General features: G+C 42.2%; 2 protein-coding genes across 9 annotated transcripts in view; one reads left to right on the top strand and one right to left on the bottom strand.

The window, feature by feature from the left end:
- Nucleotides 1–439: 439 nt before the first annotated feature.
- LOC102463330 (protein-L-isoaspartate(D-aspartate) O-methyltransferase-like) overlaps nt 440–19,006 on the bottom strand; it is a 105,791-nt gene continuing 87,224 nt past the window's right edge. Inside the window, exons 1-9 of one of the 8 annotated variants that reach the window (XM_089778473.1) lie at nt 11,871–12,009; nt 10,761–10,907; nt 9,860–9,964; nt 6,936–6,967; nt 6,306–6,410; nt 5,530–5,650; nt 3,090–3,175; nt 1,393–1,562; nt 440–824 (exon numbers count right to left, since the gene is read on the bottom strand). In XM_089778473.1, coding sequence (XP_089634599.1) covers nt 812–824; nt 1,393–1,562; nt 3,090–3,175; nt 5,530–5,650; nt 6,306–6,410; nt 6,936–6,967; nt 9,860–9,964; nt 10,761–10,854 — 726 coding nt within the window. In that variant the 5' untranslated portion in view covers nt 10,855–10,907; nt 11,871–12,009 and the 3' untranslated portion in view covers nt 440–811. Of the gene's footprint in view, nt 825–1,388; nt 1,563–3,089; nt 3,176–5,529; nt 5,651–6,305; nt 6,411–6,935; nt 6,968–9,859; nt 9,965–10,760; nt 10,908–11,100; nt 11,123–11,192; nt 11,224–11,312; nt 11,640–11,870; nt 12,010–19,006 lie in introns of those variants that run through there. The other 7 variants (XM_089778475.1, XM_089778474.1, XM_089778472.1 and 4 more) reach the window with 7 other exon arrangements.
- CCDC32 (coiled-coil domain containing 32) lies at nt 12,048–18,244 on the top strand. The gene is made up of 4 exons (XM_006128662.5): nt 12,048–12,189; nt 13,252–13,507; nt 15,266–15,422; nt 16,454–18,244. The coding sequence occupies exons 2-4, from the start codon at nt 13,264–13,266 to the stop codon at nt 16,587–16,589; spliced, it is 537 nt and encodes a 178-aa protein (XP_006128724.1). The 5' UTR covers nt 12,048–12,189; nt 13,252–13,263; the 3' UTR covers nt 16,590–18,244.

The following is a 19,006-nucleotide window of genomic DNA, read 5'->3' as shown; positions in this document are numbered from 1 at the left end:
TGTCTTTTTCTTTAGATAAGGTACAGCATGAAATGCCAGTAAGAGCGTCCTTAGTTCAGCTTTATTAAATTTGACCACCACCTTTCAGAACCCTATTTGAGGAAAAAAGATTTCAGCTTCTAGAACATGCACATTCCAATTTCAAAACAGGGCTAATTAGTATCATATGAAACATGGGAACTGTCTGTTTCATCTTAAAAATAGCTACTCAATGGAGGGAAAAAATAAGTAAGTTAAGAGAAAGTCCTGGGAGCCTCTCTTTCAATTCTGATTAAGTATTTACATGGTTGCTAATGTCAAGTCCTGGCTTCAGCTACACACGTGTTGCTAGAGCTGATGGACTAGCTTCCCAAAAGAGATGAAAAAAATTTAATCTAGAACATTAAATGTATCAAATTAATACTGTAGCTGTTCTTCAAGCATCAGATGAAGTCATGAATATAATGCACTACCATTTAATCAAGTACAATACACATGAATTCTCAAATCTATAACAGTATTGTAACTCTCCCTTCTCTATCTGCATGGATATTATATACTTGCCAACCAAACAGCAAGTCAGCTTATCTGGCTTTACTAAGAGTCCAGGAAGAGGTAAGTCAAGGTCTCCACAGCCCAGGAACTGGGTGTTGATTGAGGAAGAATATTCTCCTCTCACTCTTCCATACCAAATTCTTTAAAAAGCAGAACACACCTTTGCAATATGTCCACGTTTAAAAAAAAAAGATTTATAAAGCAAAAGTCATACACATCTATAGCTGCTTCCTCAGGAACTGGTTCATGAGCTTTTCCAAGAGAATTTGATATTCTGTTAGAATTCATCCCTATGTGTAGGAAAAAAAGGCAACTGTTATTGCTGTGAATAAATTCCGTGTTGTCTTTTTCCAATGATAATGCATATGAATAAAATATTTATGAAAAACAGAAGGCCAGACTGTGCTGGGAGCTATAATGCTCTATTAATCTTTAATCTCTAAAATACCAGGAGATGCACAGTATGTAAACCCCTTCCCTTCACCTAGCTCACTGCATTGGATACAAATCTGGGGGGTTGACTTTTTATCCTGCTTTCAACATCTTCTCACTGATAAAAACAAATGTAACAAGACAAATTAGGAAAAACTTTAAAAAACAACAAATAGGCTTTAAGGTGCTACTAGTCTAACAAAACATGTAGATGGTATCATGAACTTTCATGGGCGCAACCCACTTCAGATGTCTGGCTTCATCTGAAGAAGTGGATTGCATCCATGAAAGTTCATACCACCACCATCACATTTTGTTAGTCTTTAAGGTGCTACTAGTCTATTTGTTGTTTTTTAAGTTTTTCCTGTTACAGACTAACTCAGCTACCCCTCTGAAGACAAAATAGAACCAGGGAAATATTTTTACCGAGACCACTGCTTCTCCTTATCTGTCAAGGGAACATAGATCACTCCCATCAGTTGTCTTTCCACAATTTGCCCATCACTGGTTTTGTCATATTGCATCAGAACCTGGTTTGCACCTGCAGGCCCAACTGGCAAGATCAAACGGCCACCTGGCTTCAACTGTTTCAGCAACTGGCAATCAGAAAAGAATATCAGCAAGAACCAAAAACAGTTTAAATAAATTTAAATACCTTCCACAGCCTAATAACTTAACCAACCAACCAACGGAGGTGCTAATTTTTCCTCATCAACCTCTTGTAATTTATCTTATTGATAAACTAGGCAAATATAACTTAGATAGGGCCACGATAAGGTGGGTGCATAATTGGCTGGATAACCGTAGTCAGAGTTGTTGTTAACGGTTCTAAATCCTGCTGGAAAGGGATAACAAGTGGAGTTCCTCAAGGGTCTGTTTTGGGACCCGTACTGTTCAATATCTTCATCAATGATGTAGATATTGGGATAGAGAGTACGCTTATTAAGTTTGCAGATGATACCAAACTGGGTGGGGTTGCGACTTCTTTGGAGGATAGGGACATAATTCAAAATGACCTTAGCAAGTTAGAGAAATGGTCAGAGGTAAACAGAATGAGGTTTAATAAAGAGAAATGCAAAGTGCTCCACTTACGAAGGAACAATCAGTTCCATACATACAAGATGGGAAGCGACTGTCTAGGAAGGAGCATGGCGGAAAGGGATCTAGGGGTCATAGTGGACCACAAGTTGAATATGAGTCAACAGTGTGATGCTGTTGCAAAAAAAGCAAATATGATTCTAGGTTGTATCAACAGGTGTGTTGTAAGCAAAACTCGTGAAGTCATTCTGCCGCTCTACTCTGCACTAGTTAGGCATCAGCTGGAGTACTGTGTCCAGTTCTGGGCGCCACATTTCAAGAAAGATGTGGAGAAATTGGAAAGGGTACAGAGAAGAGCGACAAGAATGATTAAAGGTCTAGAGAACATGACCTATGAAGCCAGGCTTCATGAACTGGGCTTGTTTAGTTTGGAAAAAAGAAGATTAAGGGGGGGGACATGATAGCGGTTTTCAAATATCTAAAAGGGTGTCACAAGGAGGAAGGAGAAAATTTGTTCCTCTTGATTTCTGAGGACAGGACAAGGAGTAATGGGCTTAAAGTGCAGCAGGGGAGGTTTAGATTGGACATTAGGAAAAAATTCCTAACTGTCAGGGTGGTCAAATATTGGAATAAATTGCCAAGGGAGGTGGTGGAATCTCCCTCTCTGGAGATATTTAAGAACAGGTTAGATAGACATCTGTCAGGGATGGTGTAGACAGAGCTTGGTCCTGCCTTGAGGGCGGGGGGCTGGACTCGATGACCTCTCGAGGTCCCTTCCAGTCCTATGATTCTATGAACACCCCCATCCCGGGTTCCTTATTCTTGGATCTGGACTTTTAATACTCCAGCCATCAGAAGAAGTGGATTTTGCCCATGAAAGCTCATACCATCATGTTTTGTTAGTCTTTAAGGTGCTACTAGACTGTTGTTTAAGTTTTTCCAGTTACAGATTAACTCAGCTACCCCTCTGAAGTTTAAATAAGGAAAGACAAAAGCTGATTATGAGATCTATTATGTCCACCAAAACAGTGATAGTATCTCACACAGAACTGAAAGGACGCTATTCCAGCTTTGTTCATACTTACCTCCTTTGGTACAGTGTCTGCTGCTGCTCCAACATGGATGGCATCAAAAGGTGCTTCTTCAGGATATCCCTGCCTGCCATCTCCAACTACAGAGGTAATATGTAAAGAAGATCTCTGTTCATATGGTAACAACCTAGATAATCCTCTATTTTATCTTTCACACAAAAGGTATGTGGACTCTGTACATCAATTGTATTGACAATTAGGGATTCTACAAGAAGGTTACTAAGACAGGCTGCTCTAGGAAGTTAACTTTTAAAGAAAGATAGATTTTGGAAACAGAAAATATTGTTAGAAGGAAGCACCAACACTGGGAAGGGCTCAATAAGACAAAGTAGGTAAGTGGAGATACAGGAGTCCAGAGACCTAGATTTAAATCTGATGGATAACAGAAGTAGAGTTTGGGTTTAGTTTTTGACCATGTAGCATTAACACATCTGAAGAAGTGGATTGTGCCCACGAAAGTTCATGATAACATCTACGTGTTTTGTTAGTCTTTAAAGTGCTACTAGACTTCTCTTTTTTTAAGTTTTTCCTGTTACAGACTAACTCAGCTACCCCTCTGAAACTGTTTACTTAAGAGGGGCTGACTACTGAAATAAGAGTTGTTGCACACCAATAAGGAAAAAGTTGTATTGACAAGTGCTGATTGGAGATGAATCAACTGCCTACATTATATATGGCTTCAGTCAGTGCTATAAGCCACCTACCTGTAATTTTCACTTACCTGTGAAAATGAAGGCTTGACACTATGCTCCCATAGCTTTTATGAAAATACATTTTAATACGAATATGCATAACCGATCAAGAAACCTAGAATTCAAGAGCCTATAATCCGCTGAATGTGCAAATTCTTTTTGCGTGTACATATTCTGGTATGGAAAGTTAGAAATCTGAAGCATAAACCTGCCAGTGAAAGCCATTAGTAGTACATACTTAATGATCCAATGCCGAAGACAAGGATCAGTAAATGGTTTTGTTTTTCCCTGAAAGCCCAAACTGTGGTTGGTCCTAGAAAGACTGTCACCATGACACGTAGTGCTGGAATCCATCTTGAATTTGATATTTTTCTATAGGTATGGGGGAAATTAAACAAAGGATTCCTGTCCTGGAGAAATTCTATTTAAGGAATGGGAAGTAGTAAGTCATCTTCAGCTGGCTTTTCAAAACTGCCTGCCTATTCTAAGAGTACATAAGAAGCTGTAGACCCAAGCCAGAGAAAAGATCAGTTCTAACTCAAAGGATTTTACCTGAAATAAGGATTAGGGTAAGAATATGACCTGTAACAGTCTCTCTTAGTATATTAGGCATAACTGGCATCTTGTTTATTTTAGAATAGCAACTTGCTTTGATCGGTCCCATTTTCACTTGGACTCATACATGTAGATGGATTTAAGTGACTACATCTGTTTAGAAGGAGTCCTGAACAATTTGGTATGCAGCCTTCTTTCTCTTAACTTAAAGCAAGATCAGGGTTTGGTTGTGCCAAGACAACCAGAAGCCCTGGAAAAAAGGGGATAGTTTTCCATAACATGAAGAGGGAAGGGCTGCTGTTTGGAGGGACATAATAGGAGAGTTGCCACTGGGCCATCAAGCCTGCAGCGGACAGCCATTCTGCAGATTGTCCACTGGGGTCAGCCGTACCATCAAGGGAGCAGCCAGCAGGACTAGGACTCTGCTACCTTGACTGCCAGCACACTAAGTATGCCAGATGGACCCTCCTGCTCTGAGCCCCTCCTGATCCCCCAACCCCTCACTCTTGCACTCCTCCACCCCCATCCTCAAGGCCATGCCCTGAGTTCTGCACCCCCCACACCACCAGACCCCTGTCAATGCTGGATAACTTTGCTAGTACTTACTAAAACATGCTTGTTTATTATCAAACCCAGTGTAAATAATTGTTACTGGTTGGAGGAGGTAGAGTAACTGCTATGCATTTCTTTCTTTTATTGAGAAAGGTAGTGAACTTATGACTTCTCTGTGTAAAATCTTTATACAGACTTTAGACATTTATTTGGAGTTTTGGTCCCTATTGAAGGCTGTGCTCCAGGATGCTGTCAAATTCCTGTACATAATCTCTCCTCTCATCTGTTAGTCTGCTGGGGACTGTCATCTCAACTCTACCTTTGCTGGGGGAGACCAGAGCTTCTGACCCAGCAGAATAGGGTGGTGGGATGCCCCAGAGGACAGGGTGGTGGGACCAGTGGTATGATCAGCTCATCATGTGACAGTCCCCAAGGGACCTCTGTGATCCAACCCATCACAATGTTATTCAACAGAAAAACAGTGTTAATACTACTGTGACAAGCACTTGAGTACTACCATGACAGAGACATGCCAACCACAGAGAGGCAGGTCTCTAAAACCAGCAAGGATTGAGCACTGCCAGGCTACAGCACGTTCAGGTAGAGGAACGAAATGCCAAGGCCACAGAGCTCACCCAGAAGCTTTAGACGACCAGAAGTGAGCAGAGATGGATCATCCTCTTTGACATTTCTAATGGATTCACGGACCAGCTCTTCAATGTGTTCTATGCCCACTGCTTTCCCTGTGGAACCCACCTGAAACCAGAGAGTTGCTTCATTATGTGCACACAGTCTCTATGCATTTTACAGGGTTTTACACGGTTGCAGTGGAAGGATCAGAGAGAATTTCCAGGGACTTATCTGTTTATGAGGAATATCTGAAAAGGAGGTTCAAATTCTGTATAAAGTTATTATTAATGATGGGTACCCAAACAATGACTAGCCCAAGCTACTGGGATTCCTAATCACCATTCATTAGGAAAGAGGAAGTCATCCACCAAAGGCCAGTTGGGAAGAGGAAACAGAAGTCTGTCAGGATTTCTTCTTGAAATTGTGACCAGTTTCCAGGGAGGAGAATGTGTCTTGGGCAATGTTCTAATGCTCTAAGATTATTTTCAGAAACTACTTTCATTAAGTCATTTTCTCAAGAGTAGGTTTAAAGTTCAGCAAAGCAAGTGAAAGTCAAAGTGACTGTTTCGGTACATGGCACTTAATTCACTTCCTTTTCAGTCTATAACGGGTTAATTTGTCTAGTATATTGCATTTCTGTTGGCAGATACACTAGTTGTTTATACTCAAACTGACTGGAGGAATCAGTTATTTGTCTTAGGCTGATCTGACCTTCAATTTTAAGAAGGTTTCTTTTTATTTATTTCAAGAAAATAAGCAAATAATTTTGTACTTTGCTCACCATTCTAGCAAAGCAAGCTGTGAGGTAACCACTTCCAGATCCCACATCCAGGGCCCTTGCTCCTTCCTCTAGCTGATCTTTCAATAACTCCAAAGCATGGGCGTGCTATAGGGATAACACCAACAAAATGAGATGTTGTACACTTTCATGCAGATTAGATTTCTCTCATGCCCTTCCCCCAGTTTTTCCTGTCAGAACTGTGATAGCTGTGTAAGCACACTGTTTAGAACACACCTTTCCTTCCCACAGCTAATTTTGCAATCATGTCCCAATGTTGAATTTGTAGTACCGTTCTGATGACAGCACCTTTGAAAGAGGTTAGGAATATAGATTTCACTAGTGGGATGTGTAACAGAAAATATCTGGCTTGTGAAGGAAATGTATCTCTTGGAAAAAAAATAGAAAGCTTCAACTACCCCCCTTAGTAAGACAGAATTATTGTTTAAAGTGATTTTTTCAAGGTTGACTGTCCTTCCTAAAACTCCTTGTAAACATTTCAGTTTTACAGGATACCAGTAGAAGAACATAGGGTACAAGGCAGTGCTCAAAGCATAACACACGTCAATTTGTTATTACAGCTTTTAAATTAAAGCAACCCTCCAAGTCTGAATACAATGGAAAATTTCTTACCATGTGGGGTGCACTGATTGTAGCCTTATAACCTGAAAAGAAACCACTGATAATTAAAACACTAGTACAAAATTATGACCGTGTCAGAATAATTACTATTATCTACTCTAAAGACAGTTTGATTTTAGTTTTCTTTCAATATTTCAAGCCTTTTCTATTTTCACACCTACCTGAGGCAATGTATCAACTTAAACTACCTCCTCTAAGGAGTGTTAATGACAGCAAAGAGCAATATTTCAGCTGACTTATCCAATCACCACCTAAGTGTGCCAATTACCACCACCTTTCAGGCTCATTCACAACTAAAACCAACTTCTATCCCTTAGAGACCATTTTTGCAGCCATTCTAATCAATAAGAGCTCAACACTGCCCATGTTACAGCACTGTGACTTGGGAACATAGTTGCTCTTTATTGCCTGGGGAGAGCTCTCCCACTGACAAAAACCTATCCTGAATGAGGAGTGGTAGTTTAATTGCCAGGAGATTAAATCACTGTCTATGCTGATGCTTTTCAGTGCTTAAACTTTTGTATCTCAGGGTTGTGTTTTTCCACATCCCTGAAAAACTACAGAGTTAGTGCTGAAAGGGGTAGTGTAGAAAATTTAGAGTTCTGAGTACAGAACCATCCTGTTCAAGTTTGTTCCACTCAGGTACCTTATGCAAAACCAAATTTGTATGTAAGGAAGGGGGAGGATAGTCACAAAAATAGTTACAGTACTGTAATACCACAAATTGTCTAGGAGAGTAAGCCAATAAAGTGGATAAACTCAAAACAGGAGACAAGTCAAACAGATATTTCAGTGTGTTTGGTGTAAAAAATTAGTTGTCTGAGAAATCAGAGGTGGCAGTGGAGGCAGCAGTGAGAAGTCCTAGAATGGATAATAATTCAAGGTTTCTCTCAGAATTCAGAAGAGAAGCTACAAAAAGTATCTGTGCTATAGATATGTCTGCGTTAAGATATCAGTGATAAAGATTTCAACTTCAGGTGTTTAAAATGTTGATTCAAAGTTGCAAGGGAAGTCTTCAGGGCTGAGGGTACACGTGTGTATACTATACCTTATGACTTAGGAGGGAAAAAACAGTCCCATAGAATGATTTTCAAGGAAATTATTCACAGTGAATGTGAATTCATGAATGAGAGTCAAAAAATGGCTTCATCCCTCAAATAAAGAAGAGGGTTGTGCCCATGAAAGCTCATCTATATTTTTTATTAGTCTAAGGTGCTTCAGGCCTATTCGTTTTTTTTTTTTTTAATTTACAGACTAACACAGCTATCCCTCTGAAACTACAGCCTAACCTCAAAGTTTATTCCCCCTGCCCCCACTCAAAACATGTCTCCTGTTTTAAGTGGTAAGTCAATGATATTGCAGAGTCAGGATTTGTCCTCTTATCTTGTAGCTATTTTTTTTTTAATTCTCATTTTCTGACATTATATTTGGAAGGAAAAAGCCATTTCCAGGAGGCTTTCACTTTATCACAAACCAGTTTGAAAGCACCAATATTTTACTCTTTGAATCTACCGTATTTCTATATGCACTAAGATACATGCAAACAGTGTAATCAATAGAGGAAAACAAACAGAGGTTTTACTGTTTTCTTCTTTTCTGGCCCAAATGACTCTTCTCAGAGATACTGAGTAGCCACAACAGAACTCCTACTAAAGTCAACTGGATTTGTGCACACAAAGCACTTCTGACATTCACACCAGCAGTGGGTAGCATATGTGCATTACACATATAGCTAGAGCACTGGTCTCCAACCTTTTTAAGCATGAGATCATGTTTTGAATTTAAGTGCAATCCAAGATCTACCTCAAACCCAAATACCCTTGGCCCTGCCTCCTTAGTGTCCCTTCTCTGAGGCCTCACCCCTGCTCACTCTCTCCTCCCCCTCCCATATCCTCTCTTCCTTTCACCAGGTAGGGGCAGCTGGTTGGGGTCACAGGCTCTGGTCTGATCTACTGGTTGGTGACCACTGAGCTCGAGTCTGTTTTTACTGCAGCCTGTATCCAGACTTGCCACTACATGTAGCAAAGGCAGTGAAGAAAGGCATGGAGGGGCAACTGCTGGAGTCTTTCATTACTGTAGGGAAATGCTCCAGCAACAGCTGTGTCAACTTGTGAGGCCCTGCTTGGGTATGTCCAGCGCTGGTAAGGTATATAATTGTAAGCATATTAGGTGCTGTTCTTGCCTAAGCCATGCTTTGCTATCATCTACACTGCTATTTTTACCAATGCCAGTGCTACATGCTCTGTCAGTTCACCATACACTGTCCTAAATGTAAACATACCTTGTGTCAAGAAACAGTGATCAGACATTTGTACTTTCTACACTTCATAAAGAGTTTTGTTCTTCAAATTAGGGATGTTATGAACTGTGTAATTTGGTAATTGTGTAGCCAACAAAAAATTGTTCCTTACACAGTTAACCAATAAGTGGCTCTGCAATGGGGGTAGCTGCCAGGACTGGCATGAGCCAGGACTGAGCCAGCATGTCTGTGTGCCAGCTCCCAAAATACTTTAAATGCAGAGCCACAAGGGGGGGGGATATTTTCCATGTAGCTGATAGGATTAAACGATAAGCCGCTGCTTATCATTTAATTGTTTAACCAGCTATACTATTACATCCCTACTTCAAATACAGTAGCCCCATGAGAATTCCCAGCCTTCAAAGGGTAGAATCTTGTTCTTTCTTTGAGAGAAACCCACGAGTAGACCCATTCTGATACTTTTCTTCTTGAACTAGCAGAAAGAGTGCATATGGGCTCTTTCCCGTTCCTGACACTATTCCAAGGCAAGACTTGCTAGCATAGTAAATCAAGACCTGCAAACTTATCCTGTGTCTTCCCTCTACCAAAGAATCACTGAGTTTTATGCAGTTATTACACATACCATAAAAGTGTCATTCTGCTACAAGTTTCATACCTATTGACTGAGGAGAATCCATGTATGGGAAATACTTGATGTAGTGGGCTCTATCTGTGGCCATTAACACATCCAAGACTCGTTGAGATTTAATCACTCCATTTTCTACAAAAAGAATGGAGAGGAAGACTTCAGCTATTTAGTACTGTATAAAACACTCAGGTTTAGAAGGAGAGGCAGTGGAACCATAATCATTGTCCAAAAAGCAGTGGGGAATACCAATACAAATGTGAATGCTTAACAAGTAAACCTCACCCTTAATGGATGTGCCTTATGGGTTAAGGTTAACAGGTGAGGCCTGGAGCAGCGCCCTACCTGCTACCTGGTCAGGGGCTTCTCTGGCTGGGCCCAGAGTAATTCCCCCCCTCCCATTTAAATGGTTAAACAACGTTTAACCTGTTAACCCAGGGGGTCTCGAGCTTTGTGATACCCCCCCCTCTAAATTGCTCACAACCCCCCAGGGGGGTCAGGACCCACAGTTTGAGAATCACAGGGTTAACCAATTAAATGGGATTTTACTCCTTAACTATTCTAGTCCCAAAACAGCACATTGGATCTCTGTTATATGTAACTGTCTAGAGAATTACACAACTAGTGTTGTGCATAAACCCAAATTACATCCCCCCCCCCCCCCATCAGAGAGACTTTGGGCCTTAGTCTCTTACTAATCCTAGCTTCGTGTTCTGCTTAGAATTAGAAACAGAATGGTTTCAGGCTGTGACATCCAGATTGTGATGGGGATAAAGACAGAAGCACCAAAACTATTGCATGACATTTTAGAATGATTGATTACAACCCCAGTCTATTGTAGGTTTGATTTTTCACACCTGTTAAAGTTCTGAGAAATTTTATCATCAGCTTTAAATGTGATCTCTGAAGAGGGGCTGCTGGTGGTACTCACTGTAAAGATTATTGAGTAGCTCAGCATGTGTTTTCCCACTTGAAGTCCAGGCCATGGTTCTTGTGAGCAACAGTCCCATGAACACAGTAAGCATAATACACTGTAGGCACTGCTCATCTCTTAGAAATGCACAGTGGCCTCCCAGGCCTTGTGTGTCAGTCATGAAAGGAAGGAGAGGTGGAAGAAAGAGAGAGACAAAGTTTAAAACCAGCTCTGATAACAGCCTGAAGAACTCAAAATCTTGGCCATTTGTGACTGGGAAAGTTAAAATGATATACATTCTCTACAGCCAATAAACAATTCTAATGACCTTTGCATTTGTTACAGCCTGATTACTAACCCTGAAAAATCAAGGCCTCAGACCACAAAGATCTGCACTACAAGAATGCCTCAGATTGCTCTGGCAACTAAGGATGTTAACAACGAATTTACTAGTCAAGTAGTCCATAGGCACGTCTGCATTCCTCCTTTGAAATGTACACCTTTGTAACTGAGGAGCCACTGTAAAAATCAGCAGTAGCAGGATCTTTTTAAAAGTCACTAGTCAAATACCACGTTCAGCTGTAGGGGCTGCTTTGTGCAAAGCTCCTGGCCGTTCATTTCGCTGGAAAGTCTTGGGCCTCACCCAAAGGGGCGATTAGGACGCGCAGTAAAGTGCAATGCAACACGTCGTGTGGGGGAGAGGGGGCGGGAGAATCAGAGAAACGTCCCGTTGCACAACAGCGCGCGGGCGCCTTACTGGCAAGGGGGCCGGGGACGGCCCTGAGGGCTGCGCAGTTTCCAGTCTCGCCCCTCTCAAGGCCGCCCCGCTGCTCTGACCCGCCTGGGCGCGCACCAGCCTGGCAATTTAACCCCCGGACTCAAGGGCCAGCGAGTAAGAACCGGAGGCGAAAAAATCAACCCTCCCCGCGCGGGAGGCTGAGACACGCGCCCCGGCCCAGCACGAGGCGGGGGCGATTGGCGCCGCGGAAGGGAGCAGCGCAGCCCCGCCCGCGCAGCGGACTGGGGGCTCCAAGCTCGCAGGAAGTGGGGCGGAGCGGGGCACGACACCGCGGCGTCCTTCCCTAGCACCCCGCGCTGCCCCTGCGGAAGTGGGAGCATCAGACTCACCTGCGCAAGCGCACTAGGCCCTCCTCCGCGCGCTCATACCGCAGACAGGCCCACTTTCCCGGCCTCACCTAGTCTCTGAGTTACAGCGGCTGCCCTTCCTGGCGTTTGTCGTAGGAAAGGACAACTTCCGCCCGGTTTTAAGATGGCGTCACGCCAAGCACGGCGCTATATTCCCCGCCCTCTGGCACTTGGTGTAGCCAATGGCTGGCATGGCAGTGCCTTTCCGTCGCTGATTTGTCAGGCTGCACGTCAGTGACACCTCAGCGCGCCCCGATTCGTCCTAGCCTGGGGGAAGAGGGAGCGGCAGTGGGGGACGCAGGTAGGTGGCTCATTGAGCTGTGCGGGTCCTGGGGTATCGCAGCTGTCGGAGGGGAGGGAAAGGAGGGGGGGGGGACTGTCAGCGCACCTCTGGGTCCTGCTGGGGAAAGGCCGAGGAGGCAGCTCCAGCGGCAGTAGCAGCTCCCCAAGGCTGAAGGGCCTCCGTGGTGAGGCCATTGGCATCGCCACCAGCCGAAAGGCTGCACCTGCTGAGATTTTGAACCTTTATTTTCATGCCTGGCCAATGCCCCCTGAAGCAAGCAACGTGCCCCGCAAAGAAGATGGGCAGCCCCCCACTTGTTTACCTTCCCCTGAATGGGGATGCGCATGCAATGGGATCTGAACCACACTTGGTTGTTTTGGATTTATATAACGGAACAAGAACATTTTTGTAATCACACCTTTTTTGCCCATGTGAATAGGCTTCAGCAAATCTGAGACTTTATTCACTGCAGCAGAATTGCTGCCTTCTGAAATCACGTTTGGTTTGAAAATTTTAGGCTTAGCTCAATGGCCAGTAAACTACATGATGGCCCCACTGCAATAGGGTGACTCTTTACAAAATATTTTAAAATGGTCTGAGTTGCAAGCTCTTCTGAATCATTCTATTATGATTCATACAGTAATAGATCACATAATCCTAGTATACAAATACAGTCTATTACAGGGGTTAGCAATCTTCAACATGCAGCCCATCAGGGTAATCCACTCTTGTGCTGAGACATTTTGTTTACATTGACTGCCTGTAAGTACAGCCCCCTGCAGTTCCCATTGGCTGTGGTTCACCATTTCCAGCCAATGGACCTGCAGAAAGTGGCAACAAAACATCTCACAGTAGATTACCCTGATGGACAGTGCGCCAAAGGTTGCTGACCCCTAATCTATTAGTACAAATTTCCTTTTATTGAATGAGAGAAATTCGACTTTGTGATTCTCTGAAATGAGCTTTCAAAAAAATCTGAAAACATTTTCTTTATTTAGATATACCCCTAAGAATCAAATGTAGATATAAATATTGGTTTACAATTGATGCTGACAGATTATCACATACATTTTTTTTCAGGAGTTCTCCATAATGAAAATGATTGAGAATGTTGACTCTGTAGTGACTAGGTCAAGCCAAGACCTCTGGGCTGAAATCTGTTCATGTCTGCCAGATCCAAACCTGAAAGAAGGCTCTAGAGATGCTTTTGCAGATTCCTTCACAGATTCTTACATCAGTGGAAAAAGCCAGGATGAAGAACTGTGTGGTTCTTTCCAAGCAAATCTGAAACCCTGGGCACCTCTGAAAGATTCAGAGATATATTTAGCATCACTAGGTGAGTGTATGATAAAATACTGATTTCTGAGATTGCTTCAGTCGGAAAATAAGTTTTGAGAATGTGGTGTCTTCTGTCAGTGTCAACATTAACGATTTAACATTGCACAAAGAACTGATGTCAGTATGTGCAGAGTGTGCAAGAAAGAAGGATGGTCAAATTAATGTGATTGTGGCTCAGGGAAGGATGGTCAAACTAATGTGATTATGGTTCATCCGCCTCACCAGCCACCATGCTCCACTCCCAACCCAACTGGACTGCCGGTCACCAGCCTCCTGGCGCCAACCCAACTGGGTTCTTGGCCCTGGCAGGGCTCCCAGCTCCACTTGCTGGGGCTCTGTTATCCAGGAACATCTGAGGTCCTGCTGGACCATGGATGTTGCCAATCATATAGTCCCAGTTTAGAAAGGTTCATCCTATACAGGCAGTCCCCGGGTTACATGGATCCGACTTACATCGGATCCCTACTTACAAACAGGGTGAGGCAACCCCGCACTAGCTGCTTCCCCCCAAGCAAACCAGGGAGACGCGAAGCTAGCGCCCTCCCCCCCCCCCAGCAGACCAGGAAGACGCGGAGCGGCTTTTTTCAGCAGACACCTCAGCTTGAGAATAAAGGACTAAGGGAAGTGAGGTATGGGAGAATAAAACTGAGCTCTGGAGAAATGTTTGGCTAGAGTTTCCCCTACAGTATGTACCAGCATACAAATTCAACTTAAGAACAAACCTACAGTCCCTATCTTGTACGTAACCCGGGGACTGCCTGTACTGGCAATTGGAGGAGCTGCAAAATTAGTTTGATGGAACTTCAGTTGAGCTGTTAAAACTAAGGCCCTTTCTACACATTTCTGGGTATTTCTGTGAGTGAATTAAAGATCCCACACCTTCTTTCAAAATTAACCACAGTTCCTCCTCTGAAGAAAATAGCTTCCACTACATTTAACTATGTTTTGAACTCATGATGACTCCAGTGCCTGCATTACCAGTATCTAATCATTCTATCAAATATGTTATGTACTTAGAGAAAGAAGTGTAGTTTACTGTTGATCTGTGGTCATCATCCAGGTGGGGGCATGGGGACTCAAAATCAGTAGCAGTGATACTTTCTTGCTCTTTCACTAAAGAGACTAAAAAAAAGAGACACTCGCAGTAATTGTTCAATTCTTTATAATTTGACTATCCTTTCTTGCACACTGGGCACATTCTGACATCAGTTCTTTTTTTGTGCATTAGTTGTTAAATAGTTAATGTTGACACTTACAGTCTTATGAATAAGCTTCAGAGTCTGTATCTTGTTGCAACAAATGTTTTGCACATATTGTTTCATCCTGTGAGTGGAGTTGGGCAGATACCTCAAAGTTTAAAAATCTTTGCAACCAAAAGGGCTAGAGACTTATTTTCTTTTCAAATGACATTAGAGTCTGGAGCACAAGATGACAGCCTCCAAAAAGAAATACTGGCCTGCTATGGCACCACAAAAAGCTAGCCAAATTTGACTCCTTTCTATGACACTGTTCTCGGTCAAAACTACAGTGAGTGGTAGTTAATATATAAGCCAAATAAAGAAGAAATCCACTATGATTTTTTAAAACAAAACATTGTTTTAAGCATTATGCACTCATCCAGATTTCAAGTAGTAGTAAAATGGTTAACTTTTAAATATTTAATCAGGTGGAGTTAATCTAACCCTTTGGATTTAAACTCTTGCCATAATTGCCTGTTTTTATTTTAATTCAATAACGCATTTTTTCTTTGCCTCAGAGAGAAGACTGATGAGAGTTAAAGGTTTGTCTCAGGAAGTGACTTCCAAGGATATGCTACACACTCTGGCCCAAGCTAAGAAGGAATGCTGGGATAGGTTCCTGCAGGAGAAGTTTGAGTCTGAATGTTATGTGGAGGGACATGAATCTGAAGAGAGGTAACAAGCATGATGAAATTTCAGGGACTACCATTAGTAAATAGAGCAGAACTTTCTTTTAAAAGACTAAAATAAAATTGTTGGAGACTTCTAGTGAAGTGTGTGTGTGGGAATTACAGCAATACAGTAATATTGATACTTATCGCTTTGCATTTTCCAAGCTTTTGACTGATGTTATCACAGCATTTCAATGAGACAGGAAAGTAGTCATTAACTCCAGTTTATACAGAGGATAAGCGTGGCAAAGAAAGTAAGACCTGAATTTTCAAAAGTTCACTAATAGCGTGTGCCTCAATTTTGGGATGTCCAGCTTGAGACATGTTGGGCCTGCTTTTCATAGATGCTATGGTTTCTATCTCTTTCTTTAAAGTGGTGGGTGGTCAGGCCTGCTGAAAATATGTCAGTGTGTGTCTCAGTTGGGAGATGTCTGAAAATTTAGACCTTAACCTACAGTGAAAAGCTCCATGCAGGCTAGCTCCTGCATCTGTGTAGAGCCCCACTCCAGCAATGGATATACCTGCAGGGAACTTGTTGCAAGATCAGTTCCAGGGCAGGAATTGGTATCAGAGCTCAGATTAGAACGATTGAGTTCCTGGCTTCTGTTTCTATGCTCAGCCTTGTAGTGGTCTTGTGGGCTCCCTCTTCCTCTGAAGAAACTTTTATATAAGTGCTAAGTTTTAGCATCCTCATTGGATATGTTAGTAAAGGAAATAGAATTCCACAGCACAACTGTTCCAATTCCATCTCATGAAAGAGGCTGTTTCCTATACTTTAAACTGTAGTCCATTAGAGAAGGTGTCCTGACTCGTGACCTTTACAGATGCCATTAAAAGCTCATATGGGGATCTTCTTGGGCACAGCAGATTCCTGTTTCTTCCTTGGTGCACAGCTTAGTACCTATCCTTCCCTATAGGAGAGCATATAAAATGGAAGAAAGGCCTGTGGAGGGTTAACACTAAACACATTTTATAATTAAATACTGGCTTTTACTGCTGCTTTATATTTAACTTCTCCCTTCTGCTTCCCCTCAGCACACTGGAACTTTTAAAACGGTGGCTGCAGCCTGATAAAGTGGCAATCAGTACTGAAGAGGTACAATACCTGATTCCCCCAGAATCCCATGTAGAGAAGCAAGAAACTGAAGAGTCTCCAGCAGCAGAACAATGAAATGCACTCCAACCATGTGAAGCAGATGTGCAAGGACTTATGGAGCTGCATTTAATGGCAGTAATAAAAGAGGAGGGCAAGGAAATTGCCAATATTTGTTCAGTAAGGGGAAGAGCTATGGACATACAGAGGATAACATTTAATTTGTTATCGGAAGGAGTGATGCGTCTTGTAACTCAGTGCATGCTGGGCTTATATCTTGCTTTTATCTACTTAATTTCTCATCTTGTAACAAACCTGTCATTCCAGTTTTTAAGAAAGTTATTTGTAATTTACTGAGATAACTGAACATAAAGAAGCTGGTCAAAAAAGGTGATGTCCTAGAGTAGAGCAGACCAGAAAAGACTGAGTCATTTCTTCCTGTCTTGTACCCTCTCTTTGTGGTTACATCTTTCCTATTATTAGCTTCATGGACTTTATTTGTTGATCTGTTATAATAATTCCACTGTATAGTTTACTGCAAGTCTCCATAATTTGTGCTTGAGTTGGCCCTAAACTATATCCTGGATTGATGAGAAACATTTGCCTTGTTTGGATTTGGTGCAAACTGAAGGCAATCCTACTTTCCAATGATGATTATAAAAACCTGTTTAACATTTTTCTCTTTATAATGTACTATCCTGGAATATCATACTGGTTATGTCTAGACTGCTGCTTTTTGTCAGAAAAAGATACGCAAATTGTACTTTGCAATTTGCACACCTTTTTCCAATTGGTTTTTTTGGAAGAGGCTTTCGAAATTTGGCCTGTCTACACTGGGCCAAATTTCAGAAAAACCTCCTCTTTTGGAAGAACCCTTCTTCCTCATGAAATGAGGAATGCAGGGCTTCCAAAAGAGCACGTCTTCTGCCAAAAATGTCGAAAGAGCAGACGCGTTCCGTGGACGCGGCGGAGTTTTTCTGTGATACTGGAGGTATCCTGGAGAAACTCTGTAGTAGTCTAGACATAACCACTTAATGGACCTTCAGTTATTCTTGTATGAAAAGAGGTTTTTCTTACCTTTTTTCCCGTTTGATTTGTTGTCCCTCGACCACCCCTGGAGAGGGTAGGGTTAGATTCTAAATCTAAATTCTAGTTTCTAAATAAGTAGATGTGACAAATGATTAATGCATTATTTTCATGCTAAATAGTTCCTTGTGAGTCTGGCAGTAAGCCTTTTGCTATATATATTTTATCTATACCAAGTAGTCTGCCATCATAACTCGGAGAGTCTGTAATCCTGACCTTTGTATGAGACTGATCCTTCTAATTATTGGATAGCTGCAGTTTCTTATCTGCTATCAAAGAGAGCAATGGTTTATATCTTCTGCTGGAGACAGATCTTAAAAAGGGAGCAATTAATTCAAGTATCTTACATAGCTACAGATGTTAGGTAGCAAATATGGATCTGTGAAAATGCATCATATAGAGAGCTGATCTTCTGTTGACCCACAGCTGGGCAGAATTTGAAATATTAATGCCACTGAAAACCCAGTCTAAGTGTTTTCTTCAATACAAAGCTATTTATTTGAAAGAATCACAGTTTAGCAGCAAAACGGTTTTACAGTACTTCTTTCCAATAAGCCTTAATTCCCTAAGCATAAACCTTTAGTAACTATGTTGGCCCTACCCATTATCCTGATTGGTAAATAAAGCAGGTATAGCTACCAGTCCTAGATGAAGACTTTTTTTTTCTTCTCAAGCACTTGGATAGTCAAATGTCCCCCTGGGAAGGGTGTTGGCTGCCTTGAAACCTTATGACCCAAAGTCTCTTAAAAGTAAAGTACAGTAGATTACATCCTGACTTATGGATGGGTGGCCTGCATGGCCTGGTGTGGTAGGGGGCTGCGCAGGCCACCCATTGGCCTCTCCCTGAGGCAGCAGAGGCCTCACAAGCTGCCTGGCAGCTTTGCCCTGGGACTGGCTTGCGGTTGCAGGGGCTGCGTGGTATGGCTCACTGCTACTCTCTGGGAGCGAGCGTGGGTGGCAGGGGCCATGTGGCAGCTGCTCACTGGAGATGAGGCACTTGTAACTCCCCTGTGGTCAGTCAGGAGTATAACTATCCCGCATGTTTGCTGTTCTCTTGTGATAATTCATGAGTGTAACTATCCCTGCTATCACACTTCTCCCTTTCTGTTTGATGCAAAACAAGCACATTACATGCACATCCCATTGTTCTGGCACAACCAAACCCTGACCTTCTTTAAATTATAAGAGGAAGCTGCATACCAAATTTGGTAGTCCTAGCTCTTACTGTTTGGGAGGAGTTCTTGAACAAATGGACTCACAGATGGACGGACAGACAGATGCACATTTCTAAAATATATAGCAAGATAAAAGCTGATTTTCCTCCAGACAGCAGGAAAGCACAACTTCCAAGAAATTAAATCTATAGCGTACCATAAGCAACCTACAAAAATGTCCAGAACAAGTCCTTT

The sequence above is a fragment of the Pelodiscus sinensis genome, chromosome 5 (assembly GCF_052426305.1).
Source record: "Pelodiscus sinensis isolate ZL-2025 chromosome 5, ASM5242630v1, whole genome shotgun sequence".
Lineage (NCBI taxonomy): Eukaryota > Metazoa > Chordata > Testudines > Trionychidae > Pelodiscus > Pelodiscus sinensis.
The sequence above is the reverse complement of the archived record's forward strand: the minus strand, read 5'-3'. Positions and strand labels throughout refer to the sequence as shown.